Here is a 24,387-nt window from a genome sequence, read left to right as displayed (position 1 = left end):
TTGCTCACACTCCCTGATGCTCCTTAACCTCTCCCCCTCCTCCTTGAGCTCTGCCTCATTCTGAGCAGATCTTCCACCTGCTCACACTTCACGTGGTATCACTGCTGCCCTTCACCAGTAGCAAAAGGCTCATGCACTCCCTGCAGATGAAGATCTGAACAGTCACATTTTTGGACAGGAACTCTGGGTCACAACATTCTTTTTGGCATGAGCTTTCTGCCTACTGGAAACCATGGCTAGATTTGTTGTCTGGGAGGCAACCAATAGGTGAACGTGTGTTCATAAATATTTCTCACTTGCCTCCACTTCGCCCCAAGAACACCATGTATTTCTACATCTCCAAAAGGTTTACCGTACAAGTTCTTAATACTTTTAGGTAGCAAAAGAACTGCCTGCCAGCTGACCATTTGGCAACCGACTATCACAGCAGGAAGGAAGATATTAAAAAGCAAAACTGAGCCATACATCCCCCAAGATATGTGAACCTAGGTAAGTGTATAACCTCTCACATTACATTAGCAGCTTTTGATTTTAATTTCTAACTTATATCTGCTTTGCAACTTTGAAATTTTCCTCCTATTATATTTAACAATGTCAGTAGTAAATTACAAATGTAGAACTCGGATGTCTTTATTGCAAACAAACAAAAGAAAAGCCTGAAGAGTCTGATGGTGTATTTTTAAAGATTACATGTAATGACTACAATGAAATTGCTGAAATTCATATGTTATTCATTCAGCTTTACAACCACAGCAAAAAGCTTTAGATTAATTACTGCTGCAATATATTTGAAAAATGACTAAGCCAACTAATCTCATTCATCTATAAATGGAACAGCAGAAACAAGAATTTTTGAAGAACTTCATTTAGGATTGCCAAGGTTCTACTGACAAAGATAATCAGTATAAAGGAATTAGTACAGTATATTAATGTAGTAACATAATGCTGGCATAAGTCCAGACTTGGAAAAATACACAAATCGTTACAGAATAAAATGTGCTAGCTCCAGTCTAAGGCTTATGACTACATGACTGCATATCATAGAATCTACATTTTTCAGTCGTCTTAGCTGGCTGCAGCTTACAGACCGAGAAGGATCACCTTCAGTAATGACAAAGGTACCATGCTAGTAGAAATATACTGAAAGAAACTGCAGAGCTTGATGAAGTAAATGGGGGAGTTTAGACTTAAGGACTGTGAAAGCAGAATTTTACATAGGTACAAAGGCTCAATAAACAAATACGTGTATGAATACCTCATCAGTCCTTATTAAGAGATAGGCATCCAGACAACTGTGCAAGTTTGCGCTTAACTAATATTAAAATGTTACAGAAACACAACTATTGAATAAAATCAGAAGCTAAATGAGAAACTAAGCACTTTAACAATTAAAAATAAAGAATCAATATCTTTGTTTATTACACTTGCACAATTTAGATTTTTTACACTAATAAATGCAGAATGACCTAGTGTGCTACTTCATACAATTTTTCACACATTGTATTAAAAATGTTGAATTGTATCCTTTTTCACTTATCTACATACTCATTGCCTGCAATGAACTGTATATTCACATATACCTGCATATACCATGAATAAAAATCAGGCCAGTATGAACTTCAATTTCCTTCCTGTTTGCCTGCAATCCTCAGTTACTAAAATACTTAGATAATGAAAGAGAAGATCTGGTTTTGAAGCTCTTTAAAGGAATCTTTATCCTATTATTTATTCGGCAGCAATTGTACATTTTCTATATTTAAAACATATAAAAAATGCCTTCACTGCCTCCCATAGGTTTTGCATACAAAATTTTATTTACACACTGTCTAGGGAAACAAGAATTCTTAAAATCACAAAGAAATACTATTATCAGGCATGCAAGCTGCTCCCATACAGTTGTCTCATATCACAGGAAGTAAGAAGAAAGCAATCTCTTCACTGCTGTGAGAAACAGTATCTTTATAAAAACAGATTTTTTTTTTTTTGTATGCAAATCGTTGCGGCATAACACATGTCTGGACATTCATTTTCAAAAGCTGCCATTCCCTTGTCTCCTTGGTATTGCCAAATATACTTCAAGAAACTTCTTGGCAAGAGCTAACACATTTTATATCCGTAAAAAGGAGGAAAATCAACTTGCACACCATCTCTTTGGCACTTTCACCAACATACAGATATCATAAGCATGTTATGATGATATAAAGAAAGCAGTACATGGTTATGCTCTGCAAATGACCACTCTGTGTATCCTGTTTCTTAGGAACAACAATGAAATTCAGTAAAAATATATCCCATTGTTAAGTCTCGTTCAAAAAATAAAAAGTCAGAAGTAATGGACATAATGCATTACTAAGAATCTACTAAGCCTTTGAAGTTCCCTTTTCCCAGATTTTAGGTGCCATAATAAAATAATGTAATTAAAATAAAAGCAAATGTCACCTTTTGCTTTGAGACAGCAACATGTAATGATTAAAAATTATTTTTTAGAACAGAAAAATTTTCCTGTATCATTTGGAGGACAGGAAACTGCATTGTGTGGAAGACCATCACCAAGCAGTTTTTCCTTATTTTATTTCTTGCCCCACTTTCCACTCGTGGGTCACTAGAAGACCTAGATCACCTTTGAGGAAAAGGAAAGGGGTATGCCCATCTGAAGCAAATAATACTTACCTGATTCAAAACATACTGGAGGCAATGAAAGGCCACTCCTGAGTTCCACAGGCTTTGGATAACCCACCTAACCGCTAACAGCTTAATGGTTATAGCTGAAATCTACATCCAAAGTACGCTCCCCTACTGAGCAACTCAAGATCCAACCTCTGCATCCAAACAGTTCTCAGCATCCAAATATTCCTCTCCTTCTATTCACATTCCTTGTTGCCATAAGACAATACCAGCATGTCATAAGAGGAACTTAAGAGCCGGATCACAAACCTAAATGAGAGAAAGAATGTTGCAAACTCCACCTTACATTTTTTTCTTCATGCACAATGGTGGTGCCAAGCTTAGGGCTTTAAGCAAAAGTAGGCAGCAACACTGGTCTTTCTGATCAGATTCCACTGTCTTTCTGAAAAAGCCACTAGACTGGAACTGGTCTACAGAGGCCATTAGACAGGTACACAGTTAAGCCAGCCACTTATTTTAAAAGCTTTGGACTAAGTAAGAAACAAAACCCACCATCTGTATTTCCCACCTTGGTACTGGAAATTAATTCAGCCATTAACGAGCACATTGTGTTTTGTGAACCATTCATAGACAGTTTTCATAGAGACAGTAAAAATACAGAACGTATAACACTGACCTCGTTTCTTTTAGCCCTTCTTTCTGAATGACTTCCAGTATTTGTTTTGCGGTCATTGGTGAGTTGGGATACTTTTCCAATGCCTGAAAATAAATAATAAATATATAAGTGACATGACAGCTGTCCTGCAGATCTGTAAGGTTATAAACCATGCAGTTTTTATCCAGTCATTTGTGAAAGGCAGGGAATGCTAGTCTTGAGATCGGAGTCCTTTGCCTGTCGGAAGGCCAGATACAGTCCAGGAAACTGCAGCAAGACTCAGGGTTACTTGCTGCTTGTATGTCTCATCTGCCATATTGCCTGGGAAAAATTCTTACCAGGTTCCAGGTGAAGAGTTGAAATATGCAACTAATTTGATCACAGAGCAACAGAATTTCTTTCAAGGAGAAGGGAGAATAAAACAAAAAGCAAGAAACAACGGGACATGTTCCCCTTCTCCTCTCCTCTCCTTTTTTTTTTTTTTTTTTTTTTAAGTTACTTTAGAACTATCTGAGGCCATCTGAATATTTGACGCTCAGGTTTAATGTGACCTCAGAAACAAAAAAAAAAGAAAAAAAGCTTTGACTCAGCTAGGGTAAAATGTTCTTTGTTTCTAAAAACAGTGAAAAATGAAGTAGTCAGAACAATCACAGCGCACAAGATGCTACATGACAGAGAGCCGTGTATTTTTCCAGTTCAACTCAGTTTTCCACTCCTTTGCCTTTTCCAATCAAGCCCAAAGTAACTCATTCCTCTTTTCACATACAATCATTTTGTACAGAATTTTCTGGTTCCCCACTTCCTTTTGTCCCAATCATTTTTAAGCTGTTAAACAAACAGCCACTCTTCTGCTGAGGTGAAGTGCCAAACTGACAGCCCTGGAAAAGGAAACCTTTCAGTCAACAGTAAAAGGTGCAGCAACAGCAACGAAAGCTTCCCAGAGCATCTCACCAACGTTATCTCAGCCAGAACCTGCATTTCTACCATGGGTAAACAAGACACCAGTTCAGTTTCCAGTCTCTCCTGATCCTGAGCTTCTCTCTAGTAGTTAACAAACAAAAGCAATTGTGCAAGTTGCTACTACTGTATGGATACCTGCCCACTAGAAACTGGAGCCACCATCAAATCATATCACACTAGTCAGTGATTTGCGAAGGGAGCCAACCAGGGCTGTAATTCAAACAGCTCATACGAAGCCAAACCTCTCTGCTCTCTACCAATTGACCATCACTGCCCTCTGCCATCATTTTATAACTCTAGCTTGCTGCCTGTTCTCCCCTTTCTCATCCAAAACACAGTTTACCAAATCCTCTGGTTCTTTTGCTGCAGATGTGCTTCTTATCCTTTATCTTTCAGCTCCACAAAGAAAAATGCAGAAGTGAGGACTGCACTAGAAAAGGTCTGGGAGCTGAACTGAGCTTATCTCGTGTACATCAATAGGCAAGATTCAAAAGGGACCTGTCAGGAAAGGAAAACCAAAAGGTGATTTGAAAGGAGAAAGAAGAGTGAATAGGAAAGAGTATGACAATGAGTAAGCACAGAAAGAACTGCACAGAGAAAAGGACCACTGTACAGCAGTGCAAGAGAAATGGTATGGCATATTATGGACAGAACCATGAAGCACACTGGAAAAATGACACTAAAGATTAAGATGAGGATGAGAAGAGATTTACATATAGGAAAAAACTGAAAGTTTGACCTTTGAAAAGTCAACAAAGAAAAGGGACAAAGTCAAATGAGAATACACCAAAACACAAGGAAAATAAGGGAACGGAACTGAACTGGGAACATTCCAGAGGGCAAACTGGAAAGAACAGAAGAGGAAAACTACACTGTACTGGACACAGCTATGAAGGAAACTGTTTGCACTTGAAAGCGGGGTTACTCACTGTGGAGGATTCCCTGTTTCTCTTCCTGAGTACAGGCCCCTCAGCACACCTGGGCAGCTCCTCCCTGCAAGTGAGAAAATTTGGGTAGCCCTGTCCCCTTCTCTACAACATCACATCCTACACTGTAGAGTCAGTCAAAGAGCCAAGTATTACCACGTGTGTTTGACAGTAACAGGAAGGAAACAATAAGACTACGCAAACATCAGCAGTCCCCAGTTCTGGACAATGGAGAAGGGAGAGCAGTTTGTGCTGAGGAAGCTGCACTGAACTGGTTGTAGAAACAATGGCCAGACAGAGGGATATGGAAGATCATCTTCACCGAACAACAATGAAACCAACAAGCAGGATGCATAACACTACTACAGAAAGTTTAACCAAACCCACAGGGCAGATTTCAAATGCCACAGTATGAAGAGAACACATTCAGGGTACAATGACAAACTGAGACACGGAGTATGTTAGACAGGCTGAACGTGCCAGAGCAAACAATTGCCCATTGTGTGGACTTATTTTACTGCTGGACATGTCGCATGGGCTGCAGTTCATACACCCTATGAATTTAATTCTCGTCATCTAACCCTTTAAACAGAGGCCTGTTATTTAAAGAACTGTTCATATCCTAACTGAAAAGCATAAATTCTCCAATTCAGACACTATTTAATTTGAAAACCATTTCTCATGCACTTGATTAAGTTTTCTTTATCAGAACAAAGATTAATTTAACAGAGAACCTTTGCTAGGATGCCTTTTTCTACCCCCTTCCATCTTGTACTCTCCACTTGTAACTTAGTCTAGCCATTTCTCACAGTGAAAAAAATAATAATTACTTGAAAAAACATTTTAATGACAACCCCAATGTTTTCTTCCCCCTAGTTATGAAAAATAGCAATGGAGTATTATTTAGGAGTCTGAGCTAATGAATACACTGAACCGATAATTGCATGAGTGTCTCTTGCTTCCATACCTCACCATTAACATCACTAAAAGCTCACAATCCCTTTTGCATTTCTAGACTTTTAAAAATAATATCAGAAATTCAAATTGAATTACTAACTGTCCCTTAAGGCAAATGAGCTACTAAAATGCAGTAGCATTCTTGAGTCATAGACTGCTGGGTCAGACAAACTAATGCACATTGGAGGAGGAAGCCTTTATACGTTTCAAGTATCTTTCTCCTTCCTCCCACTCCATCCACCAACACTCGTACAGCGTATGGGCAGTGACTAATAATGCTGGAATTAAAATAAGCCAAAGGACTGCCATGAAAACTATGATTGTTTGGATGTGTTTTGCTGCAAAGGACAGTGGTGGAAGAATGGTTTGCACTGACTGCAGTCTCTAACACCGAGGATCAAATATGCTCTATTTATTCCTGCCATTCAACTACAGCCTTAAAAAGGGACAGCCACTAAATAACTGGGACAAATGATTTGATACCCATCAGGATAGCCTAGAAGAGAACAGAAGGAGACATTGCACTGAACACATTCTTGGTGTTCATTCCAACTCTGGTTAATGCCTCAAAGAGAAGGCAACTTAGACCCTACGAAGCACTAGCAGAAGAAATCAGACCTCCCTGCAAATGGTAGCAACCTCACAAACTGTCTCACCTGCACATACCAATGCACAACTTCAGCAATATTAAACAACTGCATGAATGCCATGAATGCACACCTTCCTGGTTCCAGCTGAAAAGTCTTGTCAGTTACATATTATGAGAAGAAATCCAAATTCCCTTTCTCAGCAGGGCATCTATCTCATGTACGTCTATGCTGCTCAAAAAATGTCAGAGAGAGAAAAGACACTTCCCAGTGTACTGGTAACAAGAGGACTCTGAAGCAGTCTCTCAAAATTCTGAGCTCTGAATAAGAGGCAAATCCTGTATGCTCAGCTAACCTATGAAATGGACAGAATGGCTAGTTTATTTTGTAAGCATAGCAGCTTGAATTAGATCTGCTCAACCATTTGCAACTCCGCCACTAGAGGGAACACAAGCAGAGGAACAGCATGAAGAAAGGAAAACTAGAAAGTAAAGCTTGCCACTCACATTGTCCTGCAAAAAGTAAGAAGCTTTGCCAGAGAAGCAGCCATTACTCCTGCATCTAGGAGTTATGACGTTGATATAAAACGATGCTTCTAAAGACAAACCTAGTGTAGACTGAAACTGTGCTGTGGTCCAATAGCAGCAGCTTGGTCCAGTGGTCTTGGTGATGCTGATCGTCAAGTACAGTAAGTGAGCCTGAGCCAAGCCTTTTTCTGCAAGCTGCCCGCAGGGCTCTGAAGGTCAGACTGCTGACAAAACTCAGAATCATTTTATCACATCTGCTTAGTCCAACAATATGCTGAACCACTACGCACAAACTGGAGCAGTTCTCTTTAGAACGTTATTTAAATAATTCAGGAGGAGAAAAAGGAATAGTACAGTTATTGCCAGAGCTCCCACTCAGCAGCTATAATACAAGTAAGGCTAAACTGCACAACAGACATTCTTTACTGCCTAAAAAGAGAAGAACAGAAGAATATCTTTCCTTCTACTAAGCAGAATATGCATCATCTTTTCTAGACACCCATTCCTAAGTTAATGAATTGAAAGATGGAGTTCCAAACAGGGTACAAGAACAGCATCCTGGGATAAATCCAGCATTGTCTTTTTCAGCTGCTTGTGTGAGGTTAACAGGAGGACTAACTTCTATTGTGGGAAATGCCCCACTCAAATCTTTTGTACTCATTTTTGATTAACGGCTTTACTCATTGGGGAATTATGGGCAGCCTGGTAAAAGTTCAAAGCCCTTTGTGGGAAGAAAGATGGGTAAATGGTTAGGAGAGGAGAGGGTACGGGTAGGATGTAGAGCTAGAGAAGAAAGGAATTGGATAGAGATGGATGAGGAAAAGAAAACAGAAAGACTGGGAGGAGAAAGGGTATACAAGATGTGAAGAGGAAAGAAGGAATAATAAGGGAAGATACACTACAAGCTATTTTAACATTTCTCAAACAGATGTTCACGGAGCTCTTGCTGATGGTGATTAAGAGAAAGGTAAAGGGTAATTTCCAAGTACTAAAATATTAGAAGAAGCTGAAATGGGAGTAATAACTCTCCCCACAGGCCTTATGTCTTTATGCAAGCACTGTTACTGTAAGGAAGTTACAAAATTTGAGCGGAGGTAGTTGCACTTCATCAGGGATGTCTTTCATGATATGCTCTATTCTATGCATTTGTCTTTGTAACTTGTACTTCATTACATCAGAAAGAAAAGCAAGATCAAGCAAGGAAAGGAATAAAGATGTAAAAAGAGCAAGAAAACCATGTGAAAACACCTAAATTTGCTGCAATACATTAAATGAAGCTTTAGCATCACTTCTGTACTCGCTTACTAATCCACACTTATTTTAGGTTCCAAGGTAACGCTACTGACATTGAAAGCTCAAACAGTTAAAGCATGCCTTGAATCCATATTCCCCAGCCCTCTTCCAATCAAAAGCATTTTAGCACAGTTCCTTTAGCGTGAACTAACGTAGAATTGTTTGCAAGTTGGTCTGAAATAGCCTACATTTTCTAACCTGCCAGATACACAAGGCAATATCATCTCCTAAAATACTGAAAGAAAAGAGACAGAAAGAAGCTGAACGATTTGCTTTTTTTTTCTTTCTTTTTCTTTTTTTTTTTTTTTTTATGATTTCACTCAATTTCTTTGACCAGCTTGTCTGAAGCTTGCTCTGAGACTTCTGAACCCTTTTATTGGTTTTATTTATCCGTTTACAACTTCACACTTTAAACTGATAGAAAGGCAGCAATGCTGCTTTGGAAATTCCAAAGAAACCATACACTTGACATTTTGAATTCAAGAGAAACTGGATTACAAATCATTTAAAATTAAAAATATAATCATGTTGTTACTTTTAAAAGCCAAAGTTCTATCAGCAAAGACATCTTGGCATCGTCAGCAGTCTCATCCATCACACTAGAAAATGGATGTAAAGTTTTCAATCCTCAACAACTGGCATTCTCTAACAACTCACAAATCTGGTCTAATATAATGAAAGAAAAGGAGGCCTTCATATTTCTCTCCCTACTGATGTAATCAGTCTGCCTGAGCAACCAGGAACTTTCATTTAAAGGATTTGTTGGCATAGGTCAATGAACACCTCCATAACTCTAACAGGATGAACTCAGTCAGTATGCAGGATTCTATCAACAAGAGGTGTGAGATGAGGATCAAAGATACATATCCCAGTGAGCACCATATCAAACTTCCTACCCTAGAATGGGTTCCACTACTATTAGGAGAACTACTAGCAATAATTTCAGTCCAAGCAGTGAAGCCTTCAAACTCTCAGAATGCACAACTCTGATGGTGCAGTACAGCCCCTGAAGACTTCTGCTTAGCCATGCAAGCCTTACCTCTTCTTACTTTATATCACAGCACCCCACTGCCTCTCTCTGCTCAGCCTTTCTCAGCACACACAGTGATACTCTTGCCTTTTGAGCTATGGCAATACCTGCAACCTTTCCACATCCCTACTAAAACAAACAAACAAACAAACAAAAAACTTTCTTCCTTGTTCTTTACCATAGTACACTCTCACAGTACATCCCTATGTTCTCTGCATTCTGATGCATTAGCACGTTAATACAGATATGTTTCACTGCTGTGGGCTCCCCAAAACCAAACACAGGTACGCAGCCAAGGTAGCCCAAATGTGCATGTGCTTAGCAGCAAGCCAGCAGCACATTGTAGCTGTGAGATACTGACAGGACAAATTGCATTGTGAACCTTCCACAGCTGGTAGGATATAATCTCCATCTATTAAGTTTAGAAAATTAGTGTAGAAGTTTCAATTTCAGCATCAGTGCAGTCAGCTGAAAAACATGGGTCAAAGCTGTTTACAGTAATGAATCGTTATTCCAGAGAAGGGGCCAGGAGCAAAAACCAGCTCAATCACCCCAAAATGTACTGAAATCTACACTAGTTCAGTGATCAAACAGGCCACAGTCCTGAAATGCTTCTCATTCCAGGAGGGATAAAAATTCCCCTTTGGTTCTTCCCCCTGTACAAAATGAAGAGAGGCCATGCTTAGGTGACTGGGACTAATGGGGTGGAATGGATACGAGTTTCCTGTCAGCTGCTTTTATGCTACAGATAACAGAAGAAAGAACTACCAGCAATGTGAACGTGCTCATCACCACAACCATAGTTACTTCTCTATACACTGTATACACTGTTTGCTTTATTGAATGCTGATATCTTTTTTTTTTTTTTTTTTTGGACATACTGACAAAAGCACTGCTGCATGACCAATGGTTCAGCACAGAAAGATAAAAAAAAAATAAGAAGAGTAAAACTTCCCATAAAAATCAATAGACAAAATGTGGATGTGCTAGTTTTAAAAGCCTTCATTGCTTAATTTCCTCAGGCAAATGTAATGTGTAAGAGTTACTTTTAATGTGAGAAATAAAATTCCTACTGGCTACTCTCTGAACGCAGCAGATTTAACAAGAGGTGACAGTTACGCCGGTTTTGTTGCCATTGCTTTATTACCAGAGCTTATCTTGTTCGACAGTGTCCTAAAGATACAGATCCAACATTTCCAGAAGGTGAAGAAAAAAAAAAAAGGAGAAAAATAAAAATAACAAGTCTGGAATCATAGCAGAATACAAATCAACCATTTTAACTATGCACTTCAGCTAAATATTCCTACCTATCAGCTTTGGCCATTTTAAGTATTTTATCCAGGTAAAAATCGCCTACTAAAAAGATAAGACACGCTTCATGCTGCAGCTGACACTGACTCCATTGATGTACCGTGAATACATTTAAGCAGCCTAGAAGCACTTCTCTTCATGCTAATAAAATATGGCTGATGACAATGACCGCGTAAATAAAACTGTTACATTTTTACTTCCATTTTAATTCTATAAGATAAATGGCAAGAAACTACCTCGTGAAACCTGCAGCACGTTTTGATGCTTATGTGAAAAGACAATATAAGAGCCATTGATCCTCTTAACCTCACAGGGAAAGTCCATAAACTTCACAACTCAGCTGTTTGCTCTGTTTCTCCCTTACAGAATGATATACAGCACTGCTCTCTTCAAATTAATAAGTAAGCGGAGATGCAGAAAATGACTAAGAGTCTTTCTTAGTAACTTTATCCCCGAAAGAAAGACCAGACTGTGTCTAACACATGGAAAACATGGAAAGAAATTCCTGAAAGGCATGCAGCAAATGAGAGAGCCAGAAAAAAAAAAGGAAAAAAATCCCTTGCAATTACAGAAAGAAAAACCAGTCACTTTCAGTTCCCTGAGCCCACCTGTTCAAGTACTGGCAGCAAAAGAGAAAACCGAACCTCCACAAACCTGAAAGCTCTGCAGTTCAGTTGGTGGGGAGGGCTGTTTTTCGCTGCTGTTGTTGTTTTCTTTATTGTTTGGTTGTCTTTGTTTTGTTTTAATAGGAGTTATACTTTCTCTTCAGCATTGGCAATACAAAACAGTAGCATCTGAACAGTCCTCGTCCATTACATGCATTCTTCCCCCAGCGCTGCACAATGATTTCACATGAGTTTTTATTATTTGGAATCATGACATCACCACATAAAGAATTTAGCTCACTGGCACAACCCAGATCTACTGCTTAAATTGCTCTGAGAGCAGATATGATAAGTCATGTTTCTGAACTAAAGAAATACAGCCTTCTCATAGAACATGTAAAGAGAGAATTCTTTTGTTAGCTGTCAGTGGGATTTTGCTATCTCTGCTAAATATATAATGGTTAGTGTCATAACAAAGATCAGCCATCATGTTATAGCATTTATCTTCATGAGTGAAGAGAGGAAGGGCTACTGTGATTTATTCCATCTCTCCTCATGAGGCGATTAATGTCATAAGAGATTAGCCTTCAGTATTGACTTGTACACATAATAAAATACAGGGCTGGAGTGGGATGCTAGGCAGTTTTAATTGCCACAAATTTGGAAGCCCACATTACTTACAGATGGCACAGTTGACAATTACTCATCTAAGATTTTCAAAAATAGAAGAATATGCTATGGTTCACTAACTCATATCCATTTTATGTCACTCGTTCAGTCCTTCTTACCAGTCCTTCCACACAATCCTTTCCCCCATCTCATCACCCAGGTCCACCCACAGTTGTCCTGTTAAATGTAACATTTAATGCAGAACATAGTGGTGGTCTGCAGTGATACTTGTAGCATCTGTTTAAAGGTTTGAAAAATACACTATTTAACAACTATTCCTAAAAACATTGTCGCGGTAGTTGGATTAGAAAGAATGCATGATGGCTCTCTACCTGCGTTTGCATTCATTTACAAATACGTAAATAAAAGTTAGGATATAAGGAGCAGCTTTCCTCAAGCTTTCCTCAAATTTACAAGATCCCCAGGATCTTCTAAACTAATCCAACCATCTCAAACTTACGTTAACGATCTCTCAAAACTCCGTTACTTTGGAGAAACTGTATACATATTTTGTTGTTCATGCGCTTCTGGTACATTGTAAAATGACAGCAACGTTTCAGACTATACTGTGCTGCTGACCACCACGATAAGCAGAAGTTCTGTTAATGAGGAAATGATCATTTTTCCTCAAAATGGAGTACAAATTTTCTGTATTTTCTTAAATTCTCATTTTCTGGATACTGCTAAATCATGCTACTCTGGGTGAAATTTAATCCTTGATATGAATGCTTTTTTTTTCTGTTAAAAACAACAATCCTTTACCACTGGTTTGCATCAAATACAGTGAGTTATTGAAGAGTTCTCACCACAAGCATTATCATTATCTAGGCTTCTCAAGTACTGACTCAGACATTTTTATCAGGCTGTTAATTATAGCCACATAAATTATAATCAGCAACTGAGGCCAGCCCCGTCATTGAGACCAGCCATATCACAGGGTAGCGGTATGGAAGGCAAAGGCAGGGAAGAAGTATCATGAAAGCAAAGGATGCTTCTAATTGATAGTGAGTGGACAGGAGAGAAAGATCAATGGAACCTTATCAGTACAGCTGTCTTCCAACTGATTGCTGATTTCCCTTACAGATTTGAACTAAGGAGCAATCACTCGGCATCGGCAAACCAATTCAGTGGGGCCTCCAGTCTATGAAGAAGAAAGATTAACTGTGACCTCAGAACTGGCCTAGGCAAGGAGACAAAACATCGATTGTTAAAACAACAGTTTGTAATCAGATCTCAAAGCAAAATACAGAATGCCTCTTCCTCCACAAGGGAAAAAAATTGAAAACACTCAGGACATTCTGTAGATGTGGAGGTTCCCAACTCCTGAACCTGTTTGAAGGCATTAAACCAAACTACGTGCCCAGATTCCCAAAAATCAAGCTGGACAATAGCTGAGCAGGCTACAGTGGGAAATGACCGGCAGTCATATATCATACAACTCCTAGCACTGAGGACTGGAATCACAAGGAGGTAAACGGTCAACAGAGAGCAACCACAGAGGATTTTCTAAGGGAATACAAACATACAGACCTTTTAAAGCTAGGCTCCATGTTCAAGGCAAACATCTATCTTTAAGGGTCATTAACTTCACAGTTTATTTCTTACCAAGGACTCTTCACTGTCTGCTAATCAGATTCAACTGCTAACTGTCAAGAAAAAACACTCAAAAAAAAAAAAAAAAAAAAAAACAAACCATGAAGGGGCAAAACATGGCTGAAGTCTATTTGGCAAGTCTATCACACTTTCCTGTAAGCATCAATATGCATTCATTCATATATCTGAGGATCTGAGTTTTCCCAAAGTCACATCTCCTCAGGAAATGCAGCAGTATCTAATTGTCATCAGCTCCTAGGGAATGCTGCTGGCAAAGAATTTCTGCGTCTGTGAGGTTTAGACACAACATTTCAGATTTAGTATTTTGAGATTATATTCATGCCTGTTTGAGCTAAATCTTCAATTTCCCCCCCCAAAAAAGGCAAGCAACAGAAAAATGAGAACTGTTTTATGCAAAGGTTACATAGCTTCAGATTGGGCTTCCAGTGTAACCACTGAATTCATACCATGCCTTTGAGCCAGTGTGAGTTGGTAAGGAGATACAGCTCAAATCTAGGAATGCAATCTTTATTTAATTATGTCAGGCAATCTCATCCAAAGAGATAAAAGCATACACGGAGAATTTAGGCACTACGTTCTTAAAGGTTAAAACGAAAATAAATTGCATTGTTCAGAACCACAAGAAAATTGTCACTTCTTCAAGCATTGCATCAGACAGACTTCTGGACACAAAAGATTCCAGGGTATATGCATTTTCTGCAGGTCTAGAAATAACCTGCACAAGATCATTTGAGACTTATTCTGAAAAATCTTATTACCAAACAGATGACAGAATATTGCAGAAGACAAACTGGTCTTTTCAATTATTTCATAGCGATTACTTATACTTTCAACAATAATACTCTGGCTGAGATAGCCCACGCTGCAAATTGTTCTAGAAGGAATGCAACATAATAAAAACACAGTAATTCATTTCCAAGACAAAGGTTATATCTTTTACAGATGAGAGAAGACATCATCTTATTTTTTCATTTCCAACCTTAAGATTTGAGAAGCAACCAAACTTGAAAGGTGAAGGTGTGGGGACTTCAGTGGGTTACCTCATTACATGAAATGGTTGCAAAACAAATAAATAAATAGAATGTAGTTTTATCATAGGACTTGAAAGTATTTCTTTTCTGTTTCCTTCACTTTCTGTCATAGAGGTTTTTTTTTCTTCTCCTTTGTATTTACTACTCCTCATTGGTAAAAGAATAGTCCCTTCTCTTCTTCACTGTTTCCCAAAGCAGCGCAACCATCGGAGTACATCAGCATTACAAAGGCACACTCCCTTTTTACCATGACATACCAGCAAACATAAACTCAGTTTCATTTTCTTCTACTAATCCCAGAAAATGTATGCGAGTACTAAAAGCAACAAGCATTATAACTATTATTATGTATGTTTGCAGCTTTTAAATAAAAATCATTTATTTCAGAACATTAATCCTCAGAATGCTTTCCCCAGATCCCTCTTCTGCCACTCTGAAATTGTTCACTAAAATTAATTCCAACATTTAACAACACTTTAACTAACACATGAAACTTCTTGCCATAACAGCTCTCAGACTGTTGATAACAGCAAACAGGTGCAGTGATTATATTAAATAGAAAAAGACACCTCTCAATCTCTTTGCAGCTCTTTCAGAAGAATTTCCCAACTGTTGTGTGTGTATATCAGCCTCCACGATCTCAGCAGCCTCTTTTGCAGTTCTGGCTCAGAATGAAAATAGGAACATTATTTTACTGCAACATTACTTTAAACAGCTTGAATCATTCTCCTGCAGCACAGACACTAATATACTGAGTATACTGTAGAAACCAAGTTTATCCTCACTAAAGGAAATACACACATCTAGATACTAGATTTATAAAATATTTAGCTGTGTGTGTATATATGCATTATATATATATATATATATATATGTAATTAACAGAGTGTTGAAGATTTCAGAAATCATAGCAAGTTGAGTATGTTTTGGATTGTTTGACACATCATCTCCAAGCATGGCAGATAACCCCACAGACAAATGGAAACAGAAGTGTTCTCTACTGCAACGTATCACCTCTTTTGTTAGAAATTAATCTACAGAAAATGCTGAAGTTTTTGTTTCGTATTTTAAGCAGACTAAAAGACAAGACAATACTCTTCTGGTCCACCTTCCAAATCCATACAAAATAACCCTGATCAGATGCTTTGATTCTATTATTTCAAAATTTAATTTTTTTTCCTAGTTTCTTCACCTCCTGCTGTTGTAGATTTCAACCCCAAGGTTCACAGACAGCTGGAAGAGTCCACAAATCACAATAGATCAAATGACTGCTCAAACACTGACTTTGTCCTTAATGTCTTTAACTATGCCCACTCCTCTCATTGCTCATCCCACGTGCTATGTCCTGCAACCTTCAGCCAAACCAACACATACTCGTTTACTTCTCGCATGTTTATGTTCTCTTTCATTGGGCAAGTCCCCAGACAGCCCCGTATGAGTTCAGCAGTCTCTTCAGTGTCACCGCTGCTGCGACCTGGAGGCTAAATTAATAACCCACAATGAACATCAAACACTTAATGCAAAGGACTGATCACAGCACACGCACTGAAAGATACTTAGTAAAAGCAGCAATCATCAGCAATGGATGAGTAATGGATGTATACAGCATGCAGTAATTTGCACAGTCAGACTGATAAAAATCTCCAAATTTACCTTGTGAAGTCACAGCACTATAGTTCTTAAGTGCTTTTAGTACTCTAAAAAAGAACGCTTTAACATCACAACCACTTAGTGAAGCTCACTGAGTCCTTGGAACACTCTATCACAAGGAGCACAAAAGACCCTTCATCATAGGATAACTGCAGCGTTCTAACTAGCTTAAACCAGTAATTCTATTTTCTCTCAGTACCGATTCTTTGAGGGCTGATCATACGCTCTGTAAACCACAGCATTCACCAACAGACTTTAACTGAGGAAGATGAATACCACTCCGCACCAAAGACATAGGGTTGGTTATCACTGACAAGTTCCACTCAGATGGGTAACTCTCCTTCCAAAAGCAACATGGAGATTAGCAGTGAGATGGTTGATCTTTGAGCACTGACAGTAGAAAACAATATTTTAGCATGAAGAATTTAGTTTGCAAGATGAAAAAACAAACAACTGGACCAAGAGCGCTGCAGAGCTGAAAGTTGTGTCCATTTCTTGCTGTTGCTAACTGTTTCCCCAGAGGATACTGGGGCTCATTATGGGCAGACTGAATATCCTAGGCATTCAGACTTCTGTCTTTGATTCTCCCAGTCAGTCTCACAGAGCTGTAAACTAGTACTTGACACAGCATATACTATTTGGACAGCTAAATCAGGAATCTGAGGGACCAGGACAACATCAAAACAGGAATCTTTATTCAGACTTCCCATGAAATATTACCTACTGGTATACCTGGCAAAAAGTACTTCACCTATTGCTCAAGAGGCTACTGTTGGACTGTGACCTATATTCAAACTCTCCAGCTGCTCACATGTATTGAGTTTGTGCGACGAGGTTTTGGTAGCAGGAAGCTGCAGGAGTGGCTTCTGTGAGCAGAGCCCAGCAAATGCCCAATGGTAGATTTAGTCCCATCAAATGGGATGCACCACTGAGCCCATAAGTGACATTGTTTATGCCTCTGGGAGAGCAGATTTAAGAAAAAGAAACTGCTGCACAATGGCAGATGGGAGAGAGGAGTGAGAAAACATGAGAGAAACAGCCAGGCAGACCCTGAGGTCAGTGCAGAAGGAGGGCAGGAGGTGCTCCAGGCACAGAGCAGAAGTTTCTTGCAGCCTGCACAGAGGCCCAAGGTGGAGCAGGCTGTCCCCCTGCAGCCCATGGACACCATATGGAGCAGATCTCGATGTACAGCCTGTGGAGGAGCCCATGGTACAGCAGTGGATCTAGCCTGATGGCTGTAGCTTCCTTCACGGACAGCCTCCACAGAAGCAGCCCTGGGCTGGAGCTGCTGCCGCTGGAGAGGAGCCCACGGTGGGACAGGAGGGCTGAGGGACCTGCCGCCTGTCAAGACCTGTGCTGGAGCAGCCTACTTCTGAAGGCTGGGCCCTGCAATGCTGAAGCAGTGCTTGAAAAGCTGCCGTCTGTGGGAAGGATCAGTTTGGAAATGATCCCATATCGGACCAGAGAAACAGAGTGGCAGAGACAAAGCATTATGGACTGATTGCAGGCCCATTCTCCTGCACTGCCCCAGGCGAGGAGGTAAAGGTAGTGGAGGGGGGGAAGGTGGTTTTAGTTTTCTTTTAGGTCACACTCACAGAGTTGCAGTCAGTGGCTTGACATCCAAGTAGGTACCAGCAATTACAGGCCTTTCTCAGGGGGTCAGTGCTGGGACTGGTGCCATGTAATGTCTTTGTCAGCAATATGGACAGTGGGATTGAACGCACCTTCAGCAAATTTGCCAAGTACACCAAGCTGTGTGGTGTGGTGTGGTCAACATGCTGTAAGGCTAGGATGCGAACCAGAGGAACTTCAACAGGCTTCAGAGGTGGGCCCATGAAATCCTCATGAAGTTCAATCCCAAGCACAAATAGAAGCTGAGCAGAGAATGGATTGAGAGCAGCCCTGAGGAGAAGCACCTGGGGGCTCTGGTGGATGGAAAACCTGAACAAGAGCCAGCAACGTGTGCTTACGGACCAGAAGGCCAACTGTACACTGGGCTTTATAGTGGCCTTCCAGTATTTATAGGGGAACTTATAGGGAAGACAGGGAAAGACTTTTGAAAAGGGCATGTAGTGATAGGACAAGGGAGAATGGTTTTAAACTAAAAGAGAGTAGACTTAAATTAGACATTAGGAAGAAATTCTACACTCAGGGCACTGTTACACTGCAACAAGTTTCCTCGAGAAACTGTGGATTCTCCATCCCCAGAAGCATCCAAGGCCAGGCTGCATGGGGCCTTGGAAAAACTGATCTAGTGAAAGGTGTCCCTGCATACAGCTGGGGGTTGGAACTAGATGATCTTCAAGATTCTTTCTAAATCAAACCATTCTAGGACTCTAGGATTAGTTCTTCACTTCTCTAGTCTAGTAATAGGCAATAAACTATGAGGACTGCTCCAAAAGTAATGCTTCCCATTTTATTATGTTGGTCAGCAACATCAGAGACAGATGTTCATGGTAACAAGAGCAAAGGTTGAACCTTCCCATCAATATTCTTATTACGTCTTTCTGCTGTGTGACAGATGGCAGCAGAGAGGCAGTCTGATAAAATGGTGTCTGACATGGAAGCGTGTACGAAGCAAGGGTGTGTTATTGAATTCCTCTTGATAAAAAAATTGCTGAATGTTATGAAGATCAAACAGTGGATGTGAGCACAGAGATGCAGCAGGTGGTGCATTTCAGCGGGGGCAACAGTAACATGAACAACAAGCCACATCCTGGACAACCATGCAGATTTTTACAAGCATGGCATGTGGGCTCTTGTTCATTGCTGACAGAAGTCATAGAATCATAGAAATGCTCAGGTTAGAAAAGACCTTAAAGATCATCAAGTCCAACCACAACCTAACCAAACTACCCTAACTCTAACAATCCTCTGCTAAATCACGTCCCTGAGCACCCCATCCAAATGGTTTTTAAACACATTCAGGGATGGTGACTCAACCACCTCCCTGGGGAGCCTATTCCAGTGCTTAACAACCCTTTCTGGAAAGAAGTTTTTCCTGCTATCCAACGTAAATGTCTCCTAGCACAACTTGAGGTCATTTCCCCTCATCCTGTCACCAGTGAGAAGAGACCAACCTTGCTCTCACTGTAAGCACCTTTCAGGTATTTGAAGAGAGCAATAAGGTCTCCCCTCAGTCTCTTCTTTCCCAGACTTAACAGCCCCAGTTCCATCAGTTGCTCCTTGTAGGGCATATTCTCCAAGCCCTTCACAAGCCTTGTTGCGCTTCTTTGGACCTGCTCCAGCTAATAGTGACAACTATGTTGAAAAACAGCGTTTTGTGGCTGAGAATTCACTCCATCAAACAGTGTTACTGTGCTCTTTGTATCTGTTGTAGTTTCCACGGAAATAAATAGGAGGCATTACTTTCAGAGCAACTTATGTATATTAACCTCCCTACACTGAGTATTTTGCCTGTGACAGTAATCTGCAAGCTACCTCCTGCTCTTCCCTCAACCCTTGAGCCCTTTATCATTTTATCTTCTCCCCCTATAACGTTATAATCGGATGATAATAGCAGGATGGCAAAGCCTGGCTACAGCAATGAGAACGAGCCCAAATGCAGCAGCCAAAGATACAGAAAAGAAGCAAAAAAGCTGCTTAGCCTTGAAAAGCCTTTAGGTAGGCAGGGATCTCCAGAAAGAGATGCCCTCACCTCCACTGCCAACCCTTAAATGAGGTCTGGGAAGGGCTGCATCCTGGCTCCACCCCTTCCAGTCAATCAGGTTCACTGCCTGCACCAGAGGTCCCCTGAGTTGGCCCTGCCTTCCCACCAGGTGCCAAATCACTGGTTCAGGGCATGACTTAGCATTTCCACTACGCCCCCTCTTCTTTTGAGGAAGGGGAATGAGAGAGCAGTTGTATCAGAGTTCAGCTGCTGATCAGGGTAAAACCACTACAACACATACACCAGGTTAAAGTAAACCATTATTTTAAAAGATTAATAGTCTCACATGCAGCAGATCATGCCGCATACTAGAGTTCCACCTTTCATTTCTATGATTCTGCCCAATGGACCCAACCACTTGCTAAACTAACCACCCATTCCTCTGATGCATGCCTAACAGACAGCAGATATTCAATAATGCAGTACAACTTGACAGCACAGCATCCTGGGAACAGGACAAAAGGAAGACAAACAACCTATTTGGCAAGGATTGCCAACGTAGCAGAACTAGCTACACAGATTTCTCTTAATCTTGGTCAAAAAAAAAAAGAAAAGGTTTCAAACTGAGAGCTCAGTACAAGAACAATCCATGCAAGTGCTGTATAGTCTCTGACACCTTCAGTACTTTACACAGTGGCAGAGCCACTGGTCACCTTGAAACCAGTGGCAAAAAGGCACTAAGATACCTACAGTAGTAACTTACTTGAAACAGTGATTTATTGAGTTCGTTCCACAGCTACAGAATGAGTCCCACTAAACTATTCTACCTAATTTTTAAAATAGAAGGTGAATGCTTGCAAAAACCTGTGTTATGAATGAAACAAGTTATGAAACAGAATAAAATGCATTAAGCACTACTGCTGTATGATGAACCTGCTGCAGTATTGTTACATCAAACTGCTGAAAACAGCCATAGGCTTTAGGTATTAAAAATTGTCAAAAAAGACTGAGGAAGTGACTAAGCACCATTAAATGAATACAGAATTCTCAATCTGTAGAAATAAACTGGTTCTTTCTGTCTAATCATTGTCAGATAAAAAGAGATAAGAATACGTACATTTGAGCTCTAAATCATGCTCATCTAACAACTTGTCAGAACCTCTTTTTTTTCCTCCTAGTTCTCTCATGTTTAAGTTAGGACATGAAATTCCACAGGAAGACCACATGCTGGTAAACTTCAGAAAAGCCCTTGCCTAAAAAATGAATGTTACCAATTGATGTTATTGATGTCAGAAAATTCAAGTTAAGTTATGGTATGCAACCTACTTTTAAGTCTAAACAACATGCCATCAGTGTCCTTGCAACTTCACATTTTATGATTACCAATTCTACGATTATCAAACGAATAGTCTAATCGAAATGTTTTTCCTGCTCTAAATACCAAATTCCAAAGGGATTCTGTTTAACCTTACCTATCTAGAATTTTTTAAGTGAGAGAAAGGCCAGATGAAGTGAATGAAGCCAAAGCTATCAGAGAATATCTTCATTTTGAGGTAGCTGTCAGAATCTCAGTCCAGAAGAAAAAACAGGCCATAGCCAAAGCAGCCTTTCCATCCCTCCCCCCCTCCCGAGTTACCTTGCTAGAAAGTACTGGCAGATATGTGGTGACATGCAACGTCACGTGCTTCTCTGATATAGCAATGCCAACATACACCCCAGCAGCTAGTGGATAACTAGGATCTTTGAGACATAAAGTGAATCAACTTTTATCTAAAAAGAAAAAAAAACAATGGAAAAATTTAAGTATCTGAGTCTGGAATTTATTCAGTTACAATTGATGAGACTAAAAGGAAAAATAACAAAGTTATCAATTACTGAAGGACACAGTTACACTTAGGCAATGATTGTGGTAGAGCCTCATCATATATAAAGTTTCACATCATAAATGCAGGAAGTTATGCGGGACAAGAAGATTGACTATGATTTAATAGATTCTGTAGACATTTCGAAAAGAAACTCATCAATTTTAGTGAACTACGCACAGTTAGGTATGTTCTCCAGGCTGCTAAAAGTCAACTGAAATGGAGTAGAACTTTGACCTTCAAATTGTTGGTGTATGCTTTGATTAAGGCTCTTTTCCCTCTCTAGACATCAAGTTATACAAAGAACTAACAGGATAAAGCAATATAAATGCTGATCAGGATGACTGCTTTACCAAATTCTTAGCTCCATCTATGCATAACCAAGATCATAATAAGAAAAAATACCTTCTACATTAAGTTCTCCAAATCACCTACTAAACCAACACACTCTCCGATCAAGAAACACTTTTGAAATTGTAGAGACAGCAACATTCTCTGAACATCTAAGTTAGATGATCTCCTGTAGGATGTGACTGTCACCCACAGGATGAGGACAAGCGGGATGGGGCTTTGAGCAACCTGACCTAGAGAAACATGTCCCTGCCCAAGGCAGAAGGGTTGGACTAGAGAATCTTTAAAGGTCCCTTCCAACTCACCTCAGTAATGGTGGAACATTTAGATCAGGTTTTTAACATTTTGGGTCTGGCTATTAATTGCCCAGTGTGGCATCCTGTATCTCAGCTGTCTGAGGCTGACTTGGTTTGTAGTGTAGCACTTAGTTTCTGTCTCACAACCTTTGCCGTTATCAGCAGTGTTAAAAACCTGACCTAAACGTTCCACCAATACTGAGGGAAGCTACATGTCAGTGTCCACAAACTTTGTCCTTCTGTGTCAAGCCATTACAGAGAGCTGAAATTCTTAACATTCAAAGAATGAAAACAGAAAACATCAGATTACCCCGGTTTCTTGCTCCAGTGCAAGAAACACCAGAACTTGCTTAGACCAGTCAGTGCTGCTGCCATAGATCCCTCCAGCAAAAACCCTAGCCCTCAGCCTCAATCAGTGGACTTAGAACTGAAGAAGACCAACAAAGAAGGCATTCATTGCCAGCTGGCTTACTAATTCTATCCTGATATTCATGATATCTGTGGTAAATTATCATAGACATAACTGGATGTAACTGGGGATTGGTTTGTTTAAGCCATGATATTCAGAGACATAGGTCATCCCTTCAAAGCTTACCTTACTGCAGGTATAGATTGGATATAACAAAGTGTTTTACAGTACGGGTGGTGAGGCACTGGAACAGGTTGCCCAGAGAGGTGGTGGATGCCCCATCCTTGGAGACACTCAAGGTCAGGCTGGATGGGGCTCTGAGCACCCTGATCTAGCACCCTGATGTCCCTCTTCATTGCAGGGGAGTTGGACTAGGCAATCTTTAAGGATCCCTTCCAACTCAAATGATTCTGTGATTCCAGTTTTAGGTGAAACTGATCAAATCTTGCTTGTTAGAAATTTGGAAACTGATGGAATAATAAAAAGACCTATTATTCCAACAGAAGCACACAATATCACAGCAAAATATTGGTGGTTCTTCCACAAAGAAAGCTGGAAGTCACTGGGAAAGTTCACTGTATCAGTGAGCACTAAACCATACTTTTAAACACTGATAACACTGTCTCGCTGTTGAGGAATCCTCATGTTTAGGTTCCTTTTTAAGGGTTTTCTCCTATTTTAACCCAGCTGGTACAAGTATTGTGACTTTACTCAGAACAGGTCCCATTCTTGGATTGGGTTCCTGCTTTCCTAAAGGTCTGTGCTGCCAAGGGTTGGATTTTTGTTCCTTCCAATCTGCTGTAGAATAATGCAAAAGAGGACCTAAAACATCATATTTGGACGACTTTTGGAGGATCAACTTTTCAAATAAAAAATATTGAAACACATTAACTTATGTAATATTTCACACTAACAAAAAACCACAGAAGGTAAAGAAATAGATGCAGATTCAACCTTGTCTAACAAGTGCAAAAATTACTTTGAAGAAAACTAACTGGATAAAACCCTAGAGCAAGCCAAAATAAAATACAGCTCTTCAAAAAAGCATTGATTGGGGATCAAAGGAAAAGGCCATCAAAACTTCCCAAGCTACAATGTTTCTGCATGTCTGAAAAAGAATTAAATCAGAACAAATACGGAAAATAATAGTAAGTCTGTGTTAAGCCAACAACAAAGAAATCCTTAATACTGTAAAACAAAGTCATGTCAAATCTCCTATTTTTAGAGATACACGAAGCTCCTTTCTCAATGCTTTAAAATGTATTTATAGTAACAAAAACGAAGACTTAAGATAAAAGTCAAAGGGATTATCATCAATGGTCTAGCTACACAGACCATTTTTTGGTTTCATTTGTAGTCTTCAAACATGAAGACATAACGCTAAAATAGTTCCATACCATTATACGATCTATTTCAACT

General features: G+C 39.8%; 1 protein-coding gene across 3 annotated transcripts in view; it reads right to left on the bottom strand.

Moving 5' to 3' along the window:
• The window catches only part of ASXL3 (additional sex combs like 3, transcriptional regulator), a 133,030-nt gene that overhangs the window by 103,379 nt on the left and 5,264 nt on the right, over positions 1-24,387 (bottom strand). For 2 of the 3 annotated variants that reach the window (XM_040695443.2, XM_040695445.2), the window contains exon 2: positions 3,302-3,384. In XM_040695443.2, the coding sequence (XP_040551377.1) occupies positions 3,302-3,384 (83 nt within the window). Of the gene's footprint in view, positions 1-3,301; positions 3,385-5,169; positions 5,234-24,387 lie in introns of all 3 variants that reach the window. The other variant, XM_040695444.2, reaches the window with a different exon arrangement.

This window comes from Gallus gallus, chromosome 2 (genome assembly GCF_016699485.2).
Source record: "Gallus gallus isolate bGalGal1 chromosome 2, bGalGal1.mat.broiler.GRCg7b, whole genome shotgun sequence".
Lineage (NCBI taxonomy): Eukaryota > Metazoa > Chordata > Aves > Galliformes > Phasianidae > Gallus > Gallus gallus.
This window is presented reverse-complemented; position numbering and strand designations above follow the sequence as displayed.